This window comes from Bombina bombina, chromosome 9 (genome assembly GCF_027579735.1).
Source record: "Bombina bombina isolate aBomBom1 chromosome 9, aBomBom1.pri, whole genome shotgun sequence".
NCBI lineage: Eukaryota > Metazoa > Chordata > Amphibia > Anura > Bombinatoridae > Bombina > Bombina bombina.
Genome location: NC_069507.1, coordinates 29954351 through 29970567, shown reverse-complemented (window position 1 = coordinate 29970567; position 16217 = coordinate 29954351). Strand labels below are relative to the sequence as shown.

The following is a 16217-nucleotide window of genomic DNA, read 5'->3' as shown; positions in this document are numbered from 1 at the left end:
CTGAACACATCAGGTAAGCCAATGACAAGAGGCATTTATGTGCAGCCACCAATCAGCATCTAGCTCATAGTAGTGCATTGCTGCTACTGAGCCTACCTAGATATGCTTTCAACCAGTGCATTGTCAGGGGGGGACAGTGAGGTCACTAGCCCCCCACAATAATGGCTGCCCCCCAGCATGTTCTACTCCAACTGTGATTGGCCTTAATTTGCACACCATCACTTTGTTTAGGTTCCCCACAGCTCTGCCTGTCCCAGCACACAACACACGTGACCCTTTTTAGATACTGCTATTTCATATCAATGACATTGTTTTTGAATACAGTGTTCAAGGGACATTAAACGCCTCTTGCTTTTATGCAAAAAAAGTGTTTGTTCCAGTCTCCCTAGAGGGGCCAAAAAGCTAATTTTGTAACCTGCAAATGCTGCAAATCAAATAGCTGGTTTAGGAATTTTGAAAACCTAAGTTACAGATTTTGCTTTCTGGCCTCTATAGGGAGTGTAGGATATTTTTTTTACACGAAAGCAGGAGACGTTTAATGTCCTTTTAAGTAAAGTAGGCAGCTACCCATGCTCACTTCCTGGTTGTTCTTTAACTCATTTCCTTGTATTTTGTGTGTTGTGCACTTTGCTGCCAAGTGGAGTAAATTAAAGGCTGTAGGAACTGAGCAGCACAGGAGAGATCCTTGTGGGTGACTAAGTAAGCTCTGCCCATGGGCAACAGAGGCGCAAGTTTTAGGTGTCAGTGCAGATACTAATTATAGATGCATATTAGCACAAAGTAATGTAATCATATCTCATTCGTCTATATAATAATTACAGATTTACTCACCGGTGATCCTGACAGCCCTGTCTCTCCCTTGTCTCCTTTTGTTCCTTGTGTCCCCCTGGGGCCAGTGTCTCCCTTTGGTCCTGGAAGTCCATCATTTCCTGGGGCACCTGCAGGTCCAGGAGGTCCAGCTTCACCTGCTTTTCCCCGGGGGCCCTAAAATACATAATAGATATTCACATTTTATGACATAGCTTTAGCGTGTCGGGTCTTCTGTATCATTATTACTGTTGAATGACAAAGTAATAAAAATGCAAACATCTACAGAAAATACAGGTACGTGCTCACCAAGGTCCGTCTTTAGACTAAATGGAGACTTTCATATTTAAAAAATTGGGTGAAATATGTTAACTATCCACTAAAGCTAAATCACTTATCATAACCCACTTACACACCCCAAGTCTGGTCAAGTTGGTTCTAGAAGAAAATGATCATCTTTTTATCATAAGTAGATCTATCCACAAAGTACTAAATGGTTACCAACTTGTGCTATACCAATGAATTCATGCCTCATGTCCTGTCTCAAGTCCTGCCTCACGTCCTGCCTCACGTCCTGCCTCATGTCCTGCCTCAAGTCCTGCCTCAAGTCCTGCCTCAAGTCCTGCCTCATGTCCTGTCTCATGTCCTGTCTCATGTCCTGCCTCAAGTCCTGTCTCAAGTCCTGCCTCATGTCCTGCCTCATGTCCTGCCTCATGTCCTGCCTCAAGCCCTGTGCTGTTCATATACTGACTTAACAAAGTTTGTTGTAGTTATGGATTTGATGTTTGACACAGTGAATAAATACAGGCATCCATTGTTATTTGGACAATCTGGAAAAGGAGACAACTGTGGTTGCCATATTCTAGCAATAAATTACTGGTATTAGAGTGACTTCTTTAGTTACCAGGTGACCAGACAATTTATTTGCATATTTCAGCTGTATCTAGCTACTTACTGTGTGCTGAATTACTGTTAGTTACAGGAAAAAGTAGCTTTTTTTGTTTTGTTAAGTAGCAAGTTCATTTTCACTTACATATTACACAACAAAATGTCTTGCGCTATGTACATGTGGTCCTAAGTAGTGACTGATGGCTAAATAATACAAACATTATAGGGATTTGTTTTTCAGGGAGCTTCAGTGACATATTTTGCTCACGTAACAGAGCAACATTGCTCTAGCGGCTAAAAGTACATTTTCTCTCCATTTCTACTGCCTATATTAGAGTCGAAGTGTGGCAGATACAGGAGCAAAGTAGCTGAAGCACTTTTAAATAAGATGAGTTTTTCCTTCCCTTACATAAAGAATGTACTTATATTTATAACAAAAACCCTTACACTTGCAATAGCATCTTATTATATAAATAAATAAAAATTTTCTAATTTCAAAAATTGTATTATTTTACCAATGCTCTGGCATTAAATTAAATTTGGTTTTGATAATACTTAATGGTGTCTTGACATATATATCAAAGGAAAGCTTAATAAACATGAGTTAGAATGTTTATTTTTAAAAAAACAGTGTAATCTTATCTAGCCAGCACAAACATTCCACTAGTTTACATTTACAAGTTTTGAATCCACCCGTGATGAGATGTAACAGCTTAGAAATGTTAGTAGATTTGTAGCGAGCATTGTATGATCTGTTAGTAACAAGGCATTCGGTAATCCTATTAAACGTATTTGCAGCCACTGCTACGTTACAGGAGCCCTCTGTAGTAAGCGAGGTGTTATAAATCATGATTTGCCACTTGTCGCTAGCGCTGGTACTAAACTCTTGCTACATGTAGCTAATGTTGTGTATTCCAGCACGCAGTCTGTATAAAAGTTGACTTTAACCAACTATTAATAGATTGAAGTAAGGAAATCTGGTTTCAAATTGGTTCAAATCTAGCAAATGTCACTGTCACTAATTTGTGTTGTCAACTTAAAGTTTCCATCTTGAATGATCCTTTCTTTTAAATTTATCTTAAAAAAATAATAATTTTAAGACTAAAGGGACATTCTAGTCAAAATTAAACTTTCATGACCAGATAGAGCATGTCATTTTTAACAACTTTACAATTTACTTTTATCATCAAATTTGCTTTTTTCCCTTGGTATTCTTTGTTAAAAGCTAAACCTAGGTAGGCTCACAAGCTAATTTCTAAGCCCTTGAAGGCCGCCTTTTATCTCAGTGCATTTTGACAGTTTTTCACAGTTAGACAGTGCTAGTTCATGTGTGCCATATAGATAACTAGATAGATGGCTAAAAGTCTTTCAAAAGAACTGAAATAAGGGGGCAGTCTGCAGAGTTTTAAAAACAAGGTAATCACAGAGGTAAAAAGTGTATTAATATAACAGTGCTGGTTATGCAAAACTGGGGAAAGGGTAATGAAGGGATTATCTATCTTTTTTTACAATAAAAATTCTGGAGTAGACTGTCCCTTTAAATATTAGTGACTAGACCCCAAAATAACTTCTAGGGATTGCATATTTGGGGCCCCATTACATATGCGGCGTCGCCTGCAAATGCCGGTGACGCCGTTTTTTGCACGTTTTTGGTATCCTATATACAGCGCCGCATATAAATGCGGCACGTATATTTCACCCGTCGGACGTAGTTTTTTTACCCATAGACTAACATATAAAAGACGCGCAATTTGGTATCCAATATCCAGCGCAAGGACTTACGTGGCGAAAATGGAGAAATCTTACTCCATTTTCACCTCGCCATAAAAAGCAGCCGTAGCAGGCCTTGCGCCGAGTATGGGAGCACCGTAACTCCCTAAAATGCCTGCAAAAAAAAAAACCTAACACCTAACGCATGCACAATGTCTATCTACCTGTCAACCGCAATCCCCCATCGCAATACCTAATAAAGTGTATTAACCCCTAAACCACCGCTCCCGGAGCCCACCGCCACCTACATTATATGTATTAACCCCTAAACTGCCACTCCCGGACCCCGCCGCATCTAAATAAAGTGTTTAACCCCTAAACCGCCGCTCCCGGACCCCGCCACCACCTACATTAAATTTATTAACCCCTAATCTGACCCCTCTACACTGCCGCCACCTACATTAAATTTATTAACCCCTAATCTCCCGCCCCCAACATCGCCGCCACTATATTAAATTTATTAACCCCTAAACCTAAGTCTAACCCTAACATCCCCTAACTTAATTATTATTTAAATAAATCTAAATAATATAACTATTATTAATTAAATTATTCCTATTTAAAACTAAATACTTACCTATAAAATAAACCCTAAGATAGCTACAATATAATTAATAATTACATTGTAGCTATTTTAGGATTTATTATTATTTTACAGGCAATTTTGTATTTAATTTAACTAGGTACAATAGCTATTAAATAGTTAATAACTATTTAATAGCTACCTAGTTAAAATAATTACAAAATTACCGGTAAAATAAATCCTAACCTAAGTTACAAATACACCTAACACTACACTATCAATAAATAAATTAAATTAATTAACTACAATTAGCTAAAATAAAATACAATTAAATTAAATAAACTATAGTACCAAAACCCCCCACTAAATTACAGAAAAAAAAATTACAAGAAGTTTAAACTAATTACACCTAATCTAAGCCCCCTAATAAAATTAAAAAGCCCTCCAAAATAATAAAATGCCCTACCCTATACTAAATTACAAATAGCCCTTAAGATGGCGTCCCTCGAATTCCGATTGGCTGATAGGATTCTATCAGCCAATCGGAATTAAAATAGGAAAAATCCGATTGGTTGATTTAATCAGCCAATCGGATTGAAGTTCAATCCGATTGGCTGATTGGATCAGCCAATAGAATTGACCTCGCATTCTATTGGCTGATCCAATCAGCCAATCGGATTGAACTTCAATCTGATTGGCTGATTAAATCTACCAATCAGATTTTTCCTACCTTAATTCCGATTGGCTGATAGAATCCTATCAGCCAATTGGAATTCGAGGGACGCCATCTTGGATGACGTCATTTAAAGGACCAGCCATTCGTCGGGTAGTCGTTGTGCAGGAAGGATGCTCCGCGTCGGATGTCTTCAAGATGGAGCCGCTCCTCACCGGAAGGATGAAGATAGAGGATGCCGCTTGGATGAAGACTTCTGCCGGATGGAGGACCTCTTCTGCCCCGATCAGATGAAGACTTCTGCCCGGCTGGAGGACCACTTGTGCCCGGATCGGATGAAGACTTCGGCCCGGCTGGGTGAAGACGGCTCAAGGTAGGGTGATCTTCAATGGGGTAGTGTTAGGTTTTTTTAAGGGGGGATCAGGTGGGTTTTAGAGTAGGGGTGTGTGGGTGGTGGGTTGTAATGTTGGGGGGGGGATTGTTCTTTTTTTACAGGTAAAAGAGCTGATTACTTTGGGGCAATGCCCCGCAAAAGGCCCTTTTAAGGGCTATTTGTAATTTAGTATAGGGTAGGGCATTTTATTATTTTGGGGGGCTTTTTTATTTTATTAGGGGGCTTAGATTAGGTGTAATTAGTTTAAACTTCTTGTAATTTTTTTAATTTTTTGTAATTTAGTGTTTTTTTTTTGTACTATAGTTTAGTTTATTTCATTGTATTTAATTTTAGATAATTGTAGTTAATTTATTTAAATAATTTAATGATAGTGTAGTGTTAGGTATAATGGTAACTTAGGTTAGGATTTATTTTACAGGTAATCTTGTAATTATTTTAACTAGGTAGCTATTAAATAGTTATTAACTATTTAATAGCTATTGTACCTAGTTAAAATACAAAGTTGCCTGTAAAATAAAAATAAATCCTAAAATAGCTACAATGTAATTATTAATTCTATTGTAGCTATCTTACGGTTTATTTTATAGGTAAGTATTTAGTTTTAAATAGGAATACTTTAGTTAATAATAGTAATATTATTTAGATTTATTTAAATAATAATTAATTTAGGGGGGTGTTAGGGTTAGACTTAGGTTTAAGGGTTAATAACTTTATTATAGTGGTGGCGACGACAGATTAGGGGTTAATAGATTTAATAGGCTATGTGGGCTATGGCAGTTTAGGGGTTAATACTAGAATAGGTGTATTGCGTTGTGGGCTATGGCAGTTTAGGGGTTAATACTAGAATAGGTGTATTGCGTTGTGGGCTGTGGTGGTTTAGGGGTTAATACTTTAATAGGTGTATTGTGTTGTGGGCTATGGTGGTTTTGGGGTTAATACATTTATTATTAGGAGTGAGAGGGGGGATTGCGGATATAGGGGTATACGTGTGGGGCTTATTTTTGGGAGGCGTGTTAGACAGTTACGGGACATTTAAAAGTTTAGTTAGTTTTCTTAGGCGCCGGCAGTTTCTAAAGTGCCGTAAGTCACTGGCGACTTCAGAAATTTGTACTTACGCTTATTTCTGGACATAGCTAGTTTATCCGACTTACGGCACTTAGGAAATGCCGGTGCCCTATATGTAATACCCTGATGTGCAAAGTGAAATTACGGGCGACACAGGTTTCCACGCTTGCGCCGAAACCTGCGCCATATATCGGATCGCGCCCTTGAAATCTAGCATTGTACTTAAAAAGTATTGAAGATTGTGTACTAGGTTTTTTTCCATTTTGTTTATGCAATAGAAGGAACATTGATAATGATTTTAGGGGTTCTACCATTTCTATAACAAACACCAAACGCAATGTCTTTGTTATCTCACCTTATCCCCATCATGGCCAGGTGGGCCGGGCAATCCTATTTCACCCTAAAGACAGAAAAAAACAATTGTTGTATACATTAGTACATTATATTTAGAAAAGCTTTGTTTTACCTCACAAATATTTATACAAATTTGTAATAACATGATTGTTGTGAAATGATTCTATCATGTAACATTTTATCTTGACTTTCTGTAAACCACCCAATCAGGATCCAAAAGAAATCCATACCTTCTGTCCTGGTAAACCTGGAAGTCCTGGGGGGCCAGGAGGTCCCTAGAAAGAAAATAAATACAAATTTAAGCACTTTTTTAGAGTCTGATGGGTGAGTTTTAGCAAAACACATTTTCAATCATTAAAACCATCATTTTTATAGTTTCATGCCAATTGTAACTTTATATTTTGTTTAAGACGTTTTTTTTATTTGAAGCACAATTTTGTAGCCCTCCCTCAGAATAAGAGAGTGTGAGTGACTATGAATGAGCGTGAGTGAGAGAGAGAGAGAGAGAGAGAGAGAGAAAGAGAAAAGCAGATTAAAAGAAAACTATAGAATTAAATGGTTTCTTACCAGAGCCAATGTTCGAATTTCCTGCAATAATAATAAAAATGCATTTACAAGCAAAAACACAATTTAAAGAATTTAATAGCAAACATTTAAGTACAAGGGAAGAGTCTTACAGCTATAAAGGGTCGGATTTACAGAAATCTGAAGAGCACCCCCAGTATACAGCAGATAGCACCCCCAGTATACAGCTGATAGCACCCCCAGTATACAGCAGATAGCACCCCCAGTATACAGCAGATAGCACCTCCAGTATAAAGCAGATAGCACCCCCAGTATACAGCAGATAGCACCTCCAGTATACAGCAGATAGCACCCCCAGTATACAGCAGATAGCAACCCCAGTATACAGCAGATAGCACCTCCAGTATACAACAGATAGCACCTCCAGTATACAGCAGATAGCACCTCCAGTATACAGCAGATAGCACCTCCAGTATACAGCAGATAGCACCCCCAGTATACAGCAGATATCACCTCCAGTATACAGCAGATAGCACCCCCAGTATACAGCAGATATCACCTCCAGTATACAGCAGATAGCACCTCCAGTATACAGCAGATAGCAACCCCAGTATACAGCAGATAGCACCTCCAGTATACAGCAGATAGAACCCCCAGTATACAGTAGATAGCACCCCCAGTATACAGTAGATAGCACCCCCAGTATACAGCAGATAGCACCTCTAGTATACAGCAGATAGCACCTCTAGTATACAGCAGATAGCACCTCTAGTATACAGCAGATAGCACCTCTAGTATACAGCAGATAGCACCTCTAGTATACAGCAGATAGCACCTCTAGTATACAGCAGATAGCACCTCCAGTATACAGCAGATAGCACCTCCAGTATACAGCAGATAGCACCTCCAGTATACAGCAGATAGCACCTCCAGTATACAGCAGATAGCACCTCTAGTATACAGCAGATAGCACCTCTAGTATACAGCAGATAGCACCTCCAGTATACAGCAGATAGCACCTCCAGTATACAGCAGATAGCACCCCCAGTATACAGCAGATAGCACCTCCAGTATACAGCAGATAGCACCTCTAGTATACAGCAGATAGCACCTCTAGTATACAGCAGATAGCACCTCCAGTATACAGCAGATAGCACCTCCAGTATACAGCAGATAGCACCCCCAGTATACAGCAGATAGCACCTCTAGTATACAGCAGATAGCACCTCCAGTATAAAGCAGATAGCACCCCCAGTATACAGCAGATAGCACCCCCAGTATACAGCAGATAGCACCCCCAGTATACAGCAGATAGCACCCCCAGTATACAGCAGATATGTTGCATGAGTAAAATCAGGTGTCTGGAGTGCACTGTTAATGAGCAAATAAAAAAAACATACTATGCCGGGCAGTAGGGTGATCAGTTACATGTGATGTCTAGTTATATTCAAGCAATAGCACAATAACAAAATGCAAATAATTTCTCAATGCAGGATTATGTCCCCTTAAGAACATTTGCCATTGTCTAAAGAATCATTTTACATTAAGGTGAACATTTTGGATATCTGAATTTATATCTTGATGATTTCCGTAGGATGATTTTCCAGTTCTTTGTTTTGAGGATCACCAGATGCTTTTTTAGGCTAAATTGTCCCAAAATGATTAGTGAACAAAAAGGTACCTAGTAGCGTCCCCGCTCACCTGCAGAGCCTCGTTGAGATTCCCGTTGTATTCTATCAAATCCGGTGTTCCTGGCTCCCCCTTAGGACCCTACAGCAAGACATAATTTAGTATCACTATGAGTTTTACACGATATGTGAGATGAAATTAGGTATAAAGTGATGCATTCTCTTGCTTTTTAGTCTTAAGACTTCTTTCTGGTTTTACTGTAACTAAAATCTGTTATGGCATTAAAGTAATGAGCGCAAGCTGGGAAGTCGCTGCAGTACATTACATTTACAGCTTATAAAGCCTCCGCGGCAAGTGTTACTGTGGTCCATAGGGTTATATAAGTTAGAAAAACTCACTCGTAGTCCCAGGGAGCCTTGATCTCCTTTAGCTCCGGTAGCTCCCTGCAAATGCACAAATGTAAAAATACTTTATTTTCTTGAGAATAAAATCACTACAAGTTTGTTAAGCGTAATATTCCAGTACAAATGTAGCACGTATAATGTACATATGATCTTCTGTAGGTCAGCGCTACTACTCTCAGCTCAGGTAACGTAACAGGACTCTCTGAATGTCGTTCCTACCTTTTCTCCTGGCTTTCCTGGAATTCCTGGTTGTCCTACACCAGTTTCTCCCTATTGAAAAGTCATTGATAACATTTCAGTTAGATAATAAATCATTAATATTTTATTTGTTAAAGGGACAGTCACGTCCAAATAAACTTTCATGATTTAAATAGGGAATATAATTTTAAACAACTTAATCCAATTTACTTTTATCACCAATTTTCCTTTGTTCTCTTGGTATTCTTAGTTGAAAGCTAAATCTAGGAGGTTCATATGCTAATTTCTTAGACTTTGAAGACTGCCTCTAATCTGAATGCATTTTGACCACTAGAGGGCATTAGTTAATGTGTTTCATATAGATAACATTGAGCAAATGCACGTGAAGTTACCCTGGAGTGAGCACTGATTGGCTAAAATGCAAGTCTGAGAAAAAAAAGGAATAAGGGCGCAGTTTGCAGAGGCATAGATACAAGATAATTACAGAGGTAAAAATGGTATTTCTATAACAGTGTTGGTTATGCAAAACTGGAGAATGGTTAATAAAAGGATTATCTATCTTTTTAAACAACAAACTGTCCCTTTAATTGCTTAGTAATAACAGCACAGTGATATATCTACATTAGAGAATGAAATCATATAATACATCATTGGAATCTATCTATCTAATTATCTATCTATCTATATCTATATCTATATATCTCTATCTATATCTATCTATCTCTCTCTCTAATCTATCTATACATCCTACCATTTATTCACTCAGAATTCTAGTTCTATTTTTCAAGAACATTAGAAATTCACATCTGAAAATATTTCCTAATACAAAACTTCCCATTCTACTGACTATACCAGTGCACAGATTCACTGTTCTTTTGATAAAGTATCGTACTTTAATAACAGCAGGTAGCGCTAACATATTCTGTGCTTGTGCAAGTTAAAAGGTTTAAGTATAAACTTTGTTACCTTTGTTCTTTGCCCTTGCTAGACCTTTAGCGGTGGGACAAGAACAATGAAACGCGCTAGCTTTTGTGTTTTACATTAGACATTTGTCATATTTCTGAAAGGAATATTCCATGTCCTGTAATTATTATTTTTTTTTTTTTTCACAAACTGACTCTACTGACTTCCTGTTTCTTTGTATTGCGTTTACAAAGATTCCCCAAACTGAGATCACAGAGGCTTTATCATATTGAGAATCACTTATGCTAAAAATAACATAATGTAGGGGTACCCAGATTTTTACAGAACATTGTTGCAGACTGAATTAATATAGCAGGGGGATATCACTCATTTTAGCATCTATTTGTACGCACTTATAAACCTATGAAGATGTTGCAGGGTGAAATCAACTCTCACTGTAAGAAATATGACTCTGTAGCTCCAATATAAGGATAAATATATATCTAAAGTTTATTCGCTTTCTCTACACACCTGGTGGTGATCAGAGAGGAATGAGGTAACATTTTTTTACACATATAGAAAAAAAAAATTCCTACTATTATTTTGAGACCAAAGTGTTTTACAGAATGATATCCCTTTAACAGCTTATTTCACTGCAATACATTAGAGTGTGTCCTATGATTCCACTAGTTATACCATTTAAGGAAATGTAATATATTATAAAATATTTAATTATGGAAAGTACAAAATGTATCTGCAGAGCACATAATGGACTTCAGATCACTGACCCTGCAAAATACTGCAGATCAATTGCTTAATATGTGCAGAAGCTCATTTATGACCACAATTGGATTCAGCAAAAATAAAAAAATTAAAAATTCTTAAAAGCTTTTTTTGTATATAAGTAGTCTTTTTGCAATGCAGAATATTATTGCTGTTGTATACTGTAAATTAATTAACATCCCTTTAAATCTCAACACATATTGTCTTAGTCAAGGACATTTAAAATGGGATGTGCCTTGTAATCTTGTTCTATGCATTGTTATACTTACTACATTGTGCCAAGTAAATCTAATCAGCTTCACAATAGTAAATCTACAGTCACCATAGCCATTACTTAATACATGAATATGCCGGTACTGCATTTGGTACCACGATACAGAGAGTAAAATGAATCAGAGGGAACAAACCTTTGGTCCTGGAAGCCCTGGTGCGCCTGGATTTCCAGGTTCCCCTTTAACTCCACCAAGTGCATTGCCAGTATCTCCCTTTTCACCCTGTAAGTAAATAATATATTCCTAAGTGTAACAAAAACTTACTGTAATGTCCTTACATTTCACCTTATCACAAGGTTCACCATAAGAAACTCACTACTTATTACAAGGGCATGAAAGTTACTCTTATCCATTAAAGGGACATTCTAGCCAGCAACATTGACTATAAGTTTAACCCCTAAAATGCTGCAACTAAATAAAGCATTTCAATTTTTAAAACTAGAATGTCCCTTTAAAATTTTCATTGCTCTAGCTCTTCAACAGAACACAGCTCTAACAATTTACAGGATATTATAATGCCCCTTAAAGGGACACTGAACTTATTTGTTTTCTTTTGTGATTCAGATAGAGCATGACATTTTAAGCAACTTTCTAATTTACTCCTATTATCAATTTGTCTTCGTTCTCTTGCTATCTTTATTTGAAAAAGAAGGTATCTAAGCTTTTTTTTTATTCAGAACTCTGGACAGTACTTTTTTATTGGTGGATGATTGTATCCACCAATCAGCAAGGACAACCCAGGTTGTTTACCTAAAAATGGGTCGGCATCTAAACTTACATTCTTGCATTTCAAATAAAATTACCAAGAGAATGAAGAAAAATTGATAATAGGAGTAAATTAGAAAGTTGCTTAAAATTGCATGCTCTATCTGAATCACGAAAGAAAAAATTTGGGTTCAGTGTCCCTTTAAAGAACTCAAGTAGTGGGAATTTTATATATTAGAAACTGATACATTTTAGGTGCAAACAATGATTGCCTATTTCCTTTAGGGGAGTGGTCACTGCACTGAGCTAGTTATAGGGTGAATACCTGCTGTGTGTATCACTGTTACTGTAGAATGTTTCCTTGTGATACACTTACTATGGGGCACCTAAATTAAAATGAGTCCTGCCACCTGGAAAAAGTGCCTTTGTAGAACATTGTCCCTTGTTTTGCTTTTAAAGTACCCCCCCCCACACACACACACACATATAGTTTGGACACTTCCACCAGCTGTCAGGTATGAAGGGGTTACATCACTGCAAACCTTTTATACAGCAGTTACTGACCCCATGGTTGTTCATATGTATTCCTGGCAATCAAGGAGCTAAAATCACTCTTGTGTGTGTTAAAATCACTGTGCCACATGCAATCACAAAGTTTGTTACTAGCAATAAAGTTATGAAATCACTGTGTTTATTACTGGAAACCAAGAAGATAACTTACTGCTTTTTAATTTTATGTTTTGAAAAACCAAGTGGTTAAATCCCCATTCTATGATGTTTGCAACCAAAGGTTTGTATCAATGTTTTATTATTAAATCAATGACAATATTTATACATTTCTGGCTCTTACATTTTTGGGCTGATGCCTAGACTGAGAATGACTGAGTTTTGACTTACTATGAACAATTCTCAGTAGACTGGCCACATCTGCCGATACTTTAACCTAATTAAGCATTTTTTTTTTTGTAAGTGACCATAGGAACCTAATTTATATAACTTAATAGAAAGACTTGCTCTGCACTATAATTGCAGTGATTTTCAGAACTTAGCCTGCTAGATCAAATACATTCAAAGCAAAAAAGTATAGTGTCACACATGCATGCCTTTAAAGGTCAATCATTAATACAAAGTCAGTTCTGTAAAGTAGGAAATACTTACCTTAACGCGCTCTGGAGAGTGCGTTAACCTGATACTCTTCTTGCCAGAGCCAGGGACCAGTCCAGAAGAGGATCGGGTTAGTGCACTCTTCAGAGCGCATTAAGGTATTTTACCCTTAAAAAGTAATTTAAAGGAAATTAATAAATACTGACGAATTTCGTAAGTATTTGATAATTTGCCTTTTATTCATTCGGATATTCGTTTTTGTTTACGAAAACAAATATCAAGTATCCAATTTCGGTACAAAAGTATATTTGTCCGAAAATGAATACACATCCCTAGTGTGTACTACAAATACGCACACATATAAGGTTAACGCCACTGTTTCACATCTACTGTAGTGCGGTAACGTATATTAAACTTACCTTTGTCCCATGGATTCCTGGTTCACCCTAAAGAAATAAAAAAATAACACGGGACATGAGTCAAGCACCAATTGTTACATATTTTCTATATAATTATTATTATTATTATTGTTATTATTATTGTTATTATTATTCAGCTAGATTACGAGTTATTTCCACCGCTCACCTCCCTATAGTGCTGGTATTACAGGTTTGAAAAAACCCGGCGTTAGTAGGCAATATGGCAGCATTGAGCTCCATAACGCACCCAAATACAAGCTCTGCTTTGAGCTGGTTTTACGTGCTCGTGCACGACTTCCCCATAGACATCAATGGGGAGAGCCGGCTAAAAAAAAGCCTAACACCTGCAATAAAGGACCGTAAAGCTCCGTAACGCAGCCCCATTGATTCCTATGGGGAAAAAAAAGTTATGTTTACACCTAACACCCTAACATAAACCCTGAGTCTAAACACCCCTAATCTGCCGCCCCGACATCGCCGACACCTACATTACACTTATTAACCTCTAATCTGCCGTCCCCGACACCATCAACACCTATATTACAGTTATTAACCCCTGATATGCCACCCCAATGTCGCCGCCACCTACATTACAATTATTAACCCCTAATCTGCTTCCCCCGACATCGCCGCCACCTACCTAAATTTATTAACCTCTAATCTGCCGCCCCCAACGTCGCTGCCACTATACTAAAGTTATTAACCCCTAAACCTAAGTCTAACCGTAACACCACTAACTTTAACATAATTAAAATAAATCTAAATTAAAATTACAATTAATACCTAAATATATCCTATTTAAAACTAAATACTTACCTGTAAAATAAACCCTAAGCTAGCTACAATATAAGTAATCGTTACATTGTAGCTATCTTAGGTTTTATTTTTATTTCACAGCTAAGTTTGTATTTATTTTAACTAGGTAGACTAGTTAGCAAATAGTTATTAACTATTTACTAGCTACCTAGTTAAAATAAATACAAATGTTCCTGTAAAATAAAACCTTACTAACACCTAACATTACACTACAATTAAATCAATTACATTAATTAAATACAATTAACTAAATTACAAAAAATTAAACATTAAATTACACAAAATAAAAAAGAAATTTTGAGGTAGCTCAGTTGGTAAATGCTCTGACTACAAAAAAGCCTGTTTAAAAGATCCAAGGTCACAGGTTCAAATCCCGGTAGGGTCGACTCAGCCCTTCATCCTTCCGAGGTCGATAAAATGAGTACCATTAAATTGGGTAATAATAACAACTATTACTATTCAGCTGCCGATTTGGTTAATTCCGAGAGCGAGCGCTGAAAAAGCGCTTTGAGTCCCACTGGGAGAAAGGCGCTATATAAATACTAGTTATTATTATTATTATAAACTAATTACACCTAATCTAATAGCCCTATCAAAATAAAAAAGCCCCCCCAAAATAAAAAAACCTAGTTTAAACTAAACTGCCAATAGCCCTTAAATGGGCCTTTTGTGGGGCATTGCCCCAAAGAAATCAGCTCTTTTACCTGTAAAAAAAAATACAAACAACCCCCCAACAGTAAAACCCACCACACACACAACCAAACCCCCCTAATAAAATCCTATCTAAAAAAACCTAAGCTCCCCATTGCCCTGAAAAGGACATTTGGATGGGCATTGCCCTTAAAAGGGCATTTAGCTCTTTATCAGTCCAAACCCTAAGCTAAAAATAAAACCCACCCAACAAACCCTTAAAAAAACCTAACACTAACCCCCGAAGATCCACTTACAGTTTTTGAAGACCGGACATCCATCCTCAACGAAGCCGGGAGCATCCTCTTCTTTCGACGACTACTGAAGAATGAAGGTTCCTTTAAGGGACATCATCTAAGATGGCGCTCCTTGAATTCCACTTGGCTGATAGAATTCTATCAGCCAATCGGAATTAAAGTTAAAAAAATCCTATTGACTGATGCAATCCAATCAGCCTATAGGATTGAGCTTGCATTATATTGGCTGTTCCAATCAGCCAATAGAATGTGAGCTCAATCCTATTGGTTGATTGGATCAGCCAATAGGATTGAAGATCAATCCTATTGGCTGATTGCATCAGTCAATAGGATTTTTTCAACTTTAATTCCAATTGGCTGATAGAATTCTATCAGTCAATCGGAATTCAAAAGACGCCATCTTGGATGACGTCCCTTAAAGGAACCTTCATTCTTCAGTAGCCGTCGAAAGAAGAGGATGCTCCGTGCCAGATGTCTTGCAGATGGAGCCGCTCCGTGTCAGAAGGATGAAGATAGAAGATGCCGTCTGGATGAAGACTTCTGCCCGCCTGGAGGACCACTTCTTGCCGCTTGGATGAAGACTTCTCCCGGCTTCATTGAGGACTTCTTGCCGCTTGGATGAAGACTTCTCCCGGCTTCGTTGAGGACTTCTGCCCACTTGGATGAAGACTTCTCCTGGCTTTATTGAGGATGGATGTCCGGTCTTCAAAAACTGTAAGTGGATCTTCGGGGGTTAGTGTTAGGTTTTTTAAGGGTTTATTGGGTGGGTTTTATTTTTAGCTTAGGGCTTGGGCTGAAAAAGAGCTAAATGGCCTTTTAAGGGCAATGCCTATCCAAATGCCCTTTTAGTTAGTTAATTGTATTTAATTAATGTAATTGATTTAATTGTAGTGTAAGGTTAAGTGTTAGTGTAAGATAGGTTAGGTTTTATTTTACAGGTACATTTGTATTTATTTTAACTAGGTAGTTAGTAAATAGTTAATAACTATTTCCTAACTAGTCTACCTAGTTAAAATAAATACAAACTTAGCTGTGAAA

The 16217-nt window shown here is 37.5% G+C and overlaps 1 protein-coding gene across 1 annotated transcript in view; it reads right to left on the bottom strand.

Moving 5' to 3' along the window:
- COL13A1 (collagen type XIII alpha 1 chain) overlaps positions 1-16217 on the bottom strand; it is a 148104-nt gene that overhangs the window by 37225 nt on the left and 94662 nt on the right. Inside the window, exons 20-28 of the mRNA XM_053692015.1 lie at positions 13417-13443; positions 11324-11410; positions 9252-9302; positions 9027-9071; positions 8701-8769; positions 7042-7062; positions 6705-6749; positions 6476-6520; positions 832-984 (exon numbers count right to left, since the gene is read on the bottom strand). Of these exons, the coding sequence (XP_053547990.1) occupies positions 832-984; positions 6476-6520; positions 6705-6749; positions 7042-7062; positions 8701-8769; positions 9027-9071; positions 9252-9302; positions 11324-11410; positions 13417-13443 (543 nt within the window). The remainder of the gene's footprint in view (positions 1-831; positions 985-6475; positions 6521-6704; positions 6750-7041; positions 7063-8700; positions 8770-9026; positions 9072-9251; positions 9303-11323; positions 11411-13416; positions 13444-16217) is intronic.